The sequence below is a fragment of the Portunus trituberculatus genome, chromosome 39 (genome assembly GCF_017591435.1).
Source record: "Portunus trituberculatus isolate SZX2019 chromosome 39, ASM1759143v1, whole genome shotgun sequence".
NCBI lineage: Eukaryota > Metazoa > Arthropoda > Malacostraca > Decapoda > Portunidae > Portunus > Portunus trituberculatus.
Genome location: NC_059293.1, coordinates 21,941,089 through 21,950,239, shown reverse-complemented (window position 1 = coordinate 21,950,239; position 9,151 = coordinate 21,941,089). Strand labels below are relative to the sequence as shown.

The 9,151-nt window shown below is 41.3% G+C and overlaps 2 protein-coding genes across 2 annotated transcripts; one reads left to right on the top strand and one right to left on the bottom strand.

Moving 5' to 3' along the window:
• Window positions 1-482: 482 nt before the first annotated feature.
• Window positions 483-5,322, bottom strand: LOC123515352 (RNA-binding protein spenito-like). The gene is given in 3 exon segments (XM_045273853.1): window positions 483-1,748; window positions 2,349-4,467; window positions 4,470-5,322. Coding segments are annotated over 2 exon segments (2,112 nt in total). The 5' UTR covers window positions 5,065-5,322; the 3' UTR covers window positions 483-1,748; window positions 2,349-2,950.
• A 1,648-nt stretch (window positions 5,323-6,970) lies between these two features.
• On the top strand, window positions 6,971-8,748 carry LOC123515353 (39S ribosomal protein L55, mitochondrial-like). The gene is made up of 4 exons (XM_045273854.1): window positions 6,971-7,089; window positions 7,435-7,636; window positions 8,063-8,137; window positions 8,530-8,748. Exons 2-4 carry the CDS (start codon window positions 7,436-7,438, stop codon window positions 8,596-8,598), a joined length of 345 nt encoding a protein of 114 aa, XP_045129789.1. The 5' UTR covers window positions 6,971-7,089; window position 7,435; the 3' UTR covers window positions 8,599-8,748.
• Window positions 8,749-9,151: the final 403 nt, after the last annotated feature.

Genomic DNA, 9,151 nt, shown 5'->3' with positions numbered 1-9,151 from the left:
TTATAGAATGTTTATGAATATATCTTAACTATCTTCAAGACTATCATGCAGTCTTGCTTTTCATCTTCTAGTCTGGTTTCAACTCTTGTCTCTGAATTATCACTTCTAGTTAGTTGTTTCTCACCATTTTTCCTTGTCTACCATAGTTTTTAATAGCTCTTAGCTCTCATCATACATACAGCTCTTTCCTTAATATTCCTCTTAGTTTAACATACAAGGACTGCCATATGTAGGTCTGATAGCTTCTTGCAGCTTCTCTTTATTTCCCATGCTTCCCGTCATCAGTTATAATGTAACATACAGCAGTTACGCCACTGCCTTCTAAACTAGTTATTCCATGTATCCATGTCATGTCCACAGAATAATACGGAACCTTTTCATGAAAAAAGACAAAATGCCAATCCCATCCCAACCTGACCAGCATTGATCCACAGACTTCAACCAACCACGGAAAGCTAATTCAGGTGGAGAGAAAAAGGATATTTTGACAAGAGATTCATAATTTATTCATGTCATATAAAGATTTCAAGAAGCTGATTCATAGAAAAAGAAAAGGTGTTATGTACTATAATTTTATCTGTCAAGATCTCTGAGAAACAATTACTTGAAAATTTGAAGGCATCAATTCCCTTTGAAGCAAGTTTTAATAATAATAATGATAATAAGTTCACTGCACTGCCACACAGTTCAAATGTTCACTAACTTCACTTTCTAATAGCACTGTCACTGTCACTGCACTTTCACTGTTCACTGCACTGCTTCACTGTTCACACACTACATGCATCACTGTTCACACACCACAATCACAATAGCTCACTTCACTGGCACTGAACTGTACTGCGCTCTCACTGCAGAGTGAGTGAATGCAGCACTGGAATCCTACACTGGCACTTTCAATGCACTGCTTGGGCACACCACCACTTTCTTACCAACACCTGCACAAACACTTCATTCACTGCAAGCTGCTTTCACCACCTATTTTCATGTAGTGCTATTAAACACTAGTATAACAAATAATTATAAAAACACTATAATCACTGGGAACACAGTTTATAACTTTTTGTAATATCAATGTGGTGAATATTTTTTGGTTTAAATCATATTTTCAAAGCAAAACTCCACTTCCAGATTGTTGTATATGAAAGAAGCACTAATTGATGGTTCATTAAACTTTTTTTTGTTACCTCACTTCACTTCTTGATAAAGAAATGTCTCTTATTGAGACAAAAAGGTATTTCAGTAATGGCCACCCTGACCAGCCACTTCAACACCATGATAACTAATTCTGTTCAGTTTCTTCATGATCCACTTAATTTTCCAGCACTTCCCCAGACCAATGCCACCCCTTGATGAACTGTTTTACTTTGTAAAACAATTGGTTCTTCCCCACAATGCACCTTCACCATCCTGTGTACTTTTCACACCTTGGACGCCACATCACCCACTTTTTGTTTTTCACGAAGACCAGAATTATTTCAGATTTTGAACTTACCCAAGAACAGCCACTCCACTCCACTCCACTCCACTTCCACTTTACTCCACTCCACTCACTCACTCACACCCACCACCCAATTCACAGATTTATCCACTTTATTTTTTTTTCATTTTCCCCAAAATGAAGTTGATCACAAAATCAAATTCACTGCACTTCACCAATACTAATGAGACAGTTGAAGCTTTATTGAGCCGATTGTTGCGTTTCATCCACTGCACTGCAAGAAGCACGGCACCTGTACCACTGTAGGGCTCTGCAAATTAGTTTAAACTCACCATATATATATATATATATATATATATATATATATATATATATATATACACACACACACACACACACACACACACACACACACACACACACATACATACATACACAGACACAAATGATGTATATAGATATACATGTATGTGTGTTTTGTGTATATATATATATATATATATATATATATATATATATATATATATATATATATATATATATATATATATATATATATATATATTGTGTGTATTTATATATATATATATATATATATATATATATATATATATATATATATATATATATATAAACTGAAAATGAATAAATTTAATTAATATCCACCGCTTTTGAGTCAATCACATCATCAGAAGTAAAGATTTTGGAAACTGGAAATCATTGATATGATTTTTTGCCGAGTTGGTTTGCACTTTATTATATTCTTTAATATTTATTATTATTGAGAGAAGTGATGAACCCATACCCGCCCTCCCTCCCAAGCACTGGAACACTTTGTTGTGGTTTTCAACACTGCACTGAGGAATCACTTCACTAATGATGCTTCTTTCATAACACAAATCTCACTCACCAATGATTTGAGAACAAAGACCTGGTGACCACTTCCTAAAGCACTACACACTGGATTGAGGAAGCTTTTCTTTAGGTACACTGTAAGCACTGTTAAACCATGACTGCAATAAAGCATGATGCTTATCCACCACCACCACCACTATCACAACTTTTGAAGGGTCACTTCACTACAAGCACTTCACAAAACTGAAAAAAAAAGCTTGAGCTTATTCACAGCACTCACTTGAATCACTATCACTAATATTCACCACACTGCAACAGAGGTTCACATGCACAATTAAACACTGAAAGATAATACCATTTCACTGTATTAAGAAAATAGCACTACACAGAAGCACAAACACAAGATTGTCAACTGAAACATTTGTTCTTTTCTTTTCACAAGAAGTTATCAAATGTATGGCATTCCTTTCCCAGATCCACCAATTCATACACTCTCCACAATAAATGAAGGTCACAATCATAATAAGCACTACTGAAGATTAAATAAAATCAATACAATTATTACAAGTCTGTTAGCATTTGTTCAATTCTAAATTCACTTATACATTAAATACTTGAATGCAACACTTAAGATACACTTGACCCTTGAACGGAGACTCATGCAGCTGCCCCTCGCACAATGACAATCACCAGGTGGTCATCTCTGGTGGTCTCCTCCGTCAGGCCGGGAGACACACGGTGCAGCAAGTCCAGAGAGAAGGAACAAGGAGGAAAGGCATACAACACACCCTGCATGTTTGATTCCTTATTGCTAGAGTTAAGAGTTATAACACCAGCTGCCTCTTTCTGCTTCAAGTAGGCGACCAAGTTTCTCAAGGGACGAGTCTGAACTGCAGCTTCTTCCGGAGCCTGAGGAGCTGTTGTGCTTGGCAGGGATAAGAGGATGGTAGCAGTTGACGGGGCACTTATCCTTCTGTTCACATCATCCAGGCGTGACTGGTCCAGCCGCAGCCGCTGCGTGATGCGCAGCAGCGGTCGCCCTTCGTCGTCCTGCATCATCTCGGCCACCTCACTGTCACCCTCGATTAGATGCATCTTTGTGCCAAATGAAGAGTTCTTCAATATCAAGGAGCCCTGCCAAGATGTGGTTGTTTTCCGGGCCACGTCTGCCAGCGTCCTGGCACTGCCCAGGCCGTTGTCGCTAGTTCCGTCACCTGCTTCAGGGCTCCTGTTTGCATGGTCTCCTTCTGGGGTGCCGTCATAGTCCCTGTAGTCTCCTCTCTGGTAGTCCCCATGGTACCCTCCACGGTGGCTGCCACGGCCTCGCTCATGCCAACCTCGGCCACGTCCCCTTCCCCGCCCATATCCTGCCCCGTAGTCACTGCTGTACTCTTCATAGCCCCCACCCCGTCCTGTGGCCCACTCTTCTCTGTATTCTCCTTCAAATTCTTTCTTAAACCCAGCTGGGAAGGAGCCGGGTGGTGGCGGGTTGACCTCAGCAAAGTCCGTCCTCAACCTCTTGTCAGGTCCTCCCAAGGGTGAGCCTCTCATTTCCTTCACTGCTGCCTGTGCTGCGTCAAGACTCTCATATAGGATGTAGGCATGGCTCTCTCCCTTCACATATTCTATTTTCTTAATAGCACCAAACCGATCAAACTCCTGAGTCAGTTGTGTCACAGATGTCCAGGGTCCCAGGCCACCCACCCACACCCTGGTGGTGGGCATCACTTTCCCATAGCCAATCTTGCACTGAAACTTGCCAATGTACTGTCCAGACAACTCAATTTTAGCACGGTGCGCCATGTCCAAGTTCTGAAACCGCACAAAGGCATAGGCATTCCCTGTGCCCGGCGGAGGTCTCTTAATGTCTATGTCGTCCACCACTCCATAGCGGCCAAAGATCCGTCGTAGCTCATCCTCACTAATGTTGATTTCTAGGTTGCCAGCAAAGAGTGTGCGAGTGGCCAGGGGGTCCTCCTCAGGTGGCACGTGATGAAGGTAGTTCGGGAATTTATCCCGCTTACTGTCTACCATGGCTCCTCCACTGCCACCGCCGCCCCCGCCCCTACTTCCAAAGCTGTGTTTGAAGCCTCCCCGGATGAGAGGACCGTAGTGGCTGTGCAGGCTGCCACGCCCACGATGCTGCCTGTAGCTGTACTCGTCCTGCCGCAGCGGGGCGCCTCGGCATAGTAATCACTGTGAGGCAGCGGCGGTGGGCGGCGCCTGTCAAACCGCGCCTCGTAGCGGTCCTCCAGCTCGGGCCCCGGGGGACTCCTGGGCCGATAACTGCGGTCATAGTCAGGGGGGCTGCGGGAGCGACCCCTCGGGGGGCCGTAGTCCCTGGCGGCTTCATAAACGGGCTCCACCACCACGGGGCGGTCATAGAACAGAATCCTGGGCTTACTGTGCTTGGCCTCGCGGGCTTCCTCACCGCTCCTAAAGTACACATAAGCGAGCCGCTCGTCCGCACCGAGGGACACCTTCACATTCACGTCTCCGAACCTCTTGAACTCACGGTACAGCGCCTCGCGCACCATCTCGTCACTGGCTTTGGCGTGCAGGTTGGACACACACAGCACTTTGTAGGCGGGGGGCGGTGGTCCACGAGAAGGCCGCCCGAAGTCATCCCGGTGCAGATCGTAACGGCGGCCCGGACTGCCGCCGCGGCTGCTCCTGCGCCCCTCGTCCTCGCTACTGTCCTCATACCGACCCACGCTCGACCTCGACCTCTTGCTGGACGGGGAGAGGTCTCTTTCCCCTCCTCGCTTCATGGTGCCGGGGTATGGTGCACGGTGCAGGGAAGATAGGTCGTCACTTCACTTCACCAAGATGCGGCTTTGACCAGTCTCACCGCCTGTCCTCCGCTCTGCTGATGCTGATGCTGCTGCTGCTGCTGCCACCACGCCCTGCATCCCACTTCACTCTCTCTTCTGCACTCAGTTTTCTACAAATGTCAATAGGAAAATAATCTTTACTCAATATCATGTCTCAAAAACTGCTCAAAAACTACACACACCTTTCATTCATCTTCAGCTCCAAGCACTAGTTTTTGTTGCGGATGAGAGTTGAGGGAGTTACTAGGCCTCATTCCTTGGCCTTTTTCAATGAAAGCATAACAATCTGCCTCCAGACTTCCTTTTCATTGCTAAAAAAAAAAACACTATACTGTAAAACGAAATTTAACATGAAACCGCTGAAACAAAGAAAAACATCAATGCTGCCAAAAAATGTTCCTTTTGTTATTTTTTTTTACCCTTACAGTTTTCATGGTCAGAATAGCCTTTTCTTTATCTCTTTTGTTTTTCTGTATTATTCATATCGCAAGATTTGCTACACTAATAGTCTGACTAACACTTCAAACATCATATCCTTTCCTTGCGCAATTAAACACTCACTTCACTTGTATCTAGTAGTCTACAAATGTAAACAAGAGGTGCTTTATTCGGATTAAGTGAGTATTGACCATATCTGGTATAATGGGTGTATCTTCTAGAGGACATCTACGAAATTAAGTGAGAAGGAGAGTATGGGTAAAATGTAGGAATACGGAAGTGATAGGATATACGCTAAGATGATTTAGTGGCACTGGGCTAGCTGGGCCAGTGGTCTGCCGGTAATGGCACTCGTAGATAATTTAGGATCTGGATGGGACAGATTACCCCGCTTATGCATGTTTTGGTTCTAGTGATGACTTCGCTCATTTTACTATTTTCTTTAGCATGTTCTATTAAGTCTTGATAGTCTTATCTTTTCATATTATATATATATATATATATATATATATATATATATATATATATATATATATATATATATATATATATATATATATCATATATCTGCAGGGTTGGACCTCCTCTCTATTCATTAAAAACACATTGCAACGTGATAGAGTACTTACTATAGAACATGTCTGTGATGTTTTCAATGTGGGGAAGGCTTTTGTAAGACCGTAGTAATTAAATTAATAGCGCGCCGCCTCCAGAAACTAAGTCCACAATCATCCCTTCCGAGTGAAGCTACACAAATTAATGCATGTGTTCGTGTGTTGGTAAGTGTGTGGCGCACGCAGTTGGAGCGTGATGTCGTCAATTCACATAATAATACATCTGCCAATCAATTTGGCAAGTTTGTTATTTATTACGTATTTTCTAATATCTCCACATCTACCGTAAACGTAAGTCACATTGATGAATGTCTTATTTTATTATTATCATCATATCGTGAGGTTTTTGGGGGTGGAGGTATAAAAGAGCAATAAATGCATTTTTTCAATTTAGGGAAATTTCCCTAGGTACTTTACTGTTATTGCGTGGCTAGGTTACTATCATAACATAATATAACATAAATAATAGGATAACAAAGGGCCACCAGGGCCCATCTAGGTTATCCTGTATCAGTCGCACAGCGACCTCGTCATCAGTACTTAAAGATACACTTACAAGTACACAATACATTATATACTAATTCTGGTTAGCGGGGGTAGGGGTCCAGGGGGGGCGCAGCCCTTCCAGTTAGGTTAGGTTAGGTATACAATTATTCTAGCGTATTGCTTGAAACTTAAATTTTACCCCAAATTTTTTTTATTCTAGGAAAATTTTCCTAGATTTTCAAAGTCCATTTATCGCTCTTTTATGTCTACCCCCCAAAATAAACCCCCAATTCCCCACAGGCCCCCAAGCTTGTTGGGGAGGGTTGGAGAGGTGGGATGGAGGAAAAGGGGGAGGTCCAACCCTGCAGTGTTACCGACTTCTTCATTGGCATAGGAGAGAGTTGTGTTCATCTGAATGGTTGTGGTGAGAATGATTAAGGATTGTTGATAGCACTTGGGGGATGGAAATGTCAAGTGTTTGGATAGTTAAGCCTTGAAGAATAGAAGTACGGAAGAATGGGCTATACAGCTGGCTATTGTTTTTTTTTGTGATATGATATATCATAGGTCAGATGTGGTTTTCATAAGTGCAGAAGATAAAGAAATGAGATAGAAGGATGGAATTTAATAGAATTGAACCACAAAGGATGGAAGTTGCAGGGGAAGATAGAAGGCCTGAAATAATTAGGTTGTGTCTCTTTATCAAGATAATTAATATGTAGCTTTGCAGGTTAATGATATTAATCATAATATTCTTAATTTTTTTCAGGATGTTGAGTCCATCTGTTCCTTCCCTTTCCCTCATCTTGCGAGGTATTGCCACGTCGGCGAGGTGTGACATCAACTGCCACCGTACCAGCATAGCACGCATTGGCCGCCTCACCTACACCCGCACTTATCCTGTGGTGCTGGTGCAGAGCGACGGCTCCACCATCAACATCAGATACCACGAGCCTCGCAAAATTATTAAGGTATTAGAGTACATTGTAAAGATAATGTTATAGTAATAGAATATTTCTAGAAGAGCTTCACATTAAGCTAAATTTTTGGTCTTGAATTATGTTAAGATTATGAAATTTGCTTCAAAAAACTATTAAATGAATGATTTGTTTGTCATGTTGTGCTAAGCTCTAAGCTCTCATTAATTCAAATTTAGTTGGCCTTTGGATGCCATTAGTTGATGCTTGTGTTTGGTTCTTGGCTTTCTAAATGATTTCCTCTTTAAAGAATAATGAATTGTCCTATATGTAACCCCTAAGTTACAGGTTATTCCAGTTATATGTAAACTCAATACCAGTCAATTAAAAGGGAAGATTTTTTTTTTTTTTTTTTTTCCTTTTTTTTTTTTTTTTTTGCAATATTAAACATTGCTTTTCAACATTAATGTTTTTCAACAGCTGCCCCTGGACCTGGCGACACTCACCGATGCCGAACGCAAGAAACGGATTGATGCTCGAAAGCCAAGAGTAAAGGTAAGTTATTGAAAAGCCATGTTTGAATATGGATTTGTTCTTACTGGCATTGTTTGTTATTTCCAAATGAAATATGCTCCACCTCCACACCCCCCTCCCTGTTCCTCCTCACCCCATGTTTCTCATACCTTCTTCACCCCACACACACACACTCTCTCTCTCTCTCTCTCTCTCTCTCTCTCTCTCTCTCTCTCTCTCTCTCTCTCTCTCTCTCTCTCTCTCTCTCTCTCTCTCTCTCCAAACATCAGATAAGGTTATTCTTATTTACTTATTAAATTCCCTTGAGTTGACATATTGCTCCAGGTAAAAGTAAGGGTAGGAGGGCTGCTCTATTAAGTAGGGAGCCATTTGTACAATGTATGTATTTCATAAGACACTTCTTTGATTTATAGGTGGTCATCGAAGAAGACATTGAAGATGACTTCAAAGTTACTAATTATGAACACCTATGGAAGAAATAACAGTTTGTTTTAAATGTATAAGGAACTTTCTTGTATGTGTCTGTATTTAATCTCCAAACTGTTGTATATATTAGTAAAACAAAATGTTATGCATTATATATTGTAACTCTTCACCCTGCTGTAGAATGCCAATAATACATATATTTAATACTTGGTATCTTTCATTCTTACTTTGTAATACCAACCATTGTGTTTTCTCATATATAGAGAAGAGGATCAGGGATGTGAAGTCTGTCTGTTAGTATAGAGATGATATCAAAACTCTACTTCAGGAAGCAAAAAAGACATCTCTGTTTTATATTTTCAGTAAATTGCATTTTCTTATTCTTACTTTAAGAATAGGAAAAACGGATGAAGATAAGCAGATTTCCAGTGTAGCAACACCAAAATTTTCCTTTATAAGACTGTGAAAGAATACAAAGAAAATTTTTAGTAGAGGACACAAACTTTCACTAACACAAGAGAGTAAAGTGAGTTGTTGTCTATTATAATTTATTTTGTGGGGTTATCTGTCTACAGATGGGCTGTGGCTGTACATGAGTGTTGTCACTTG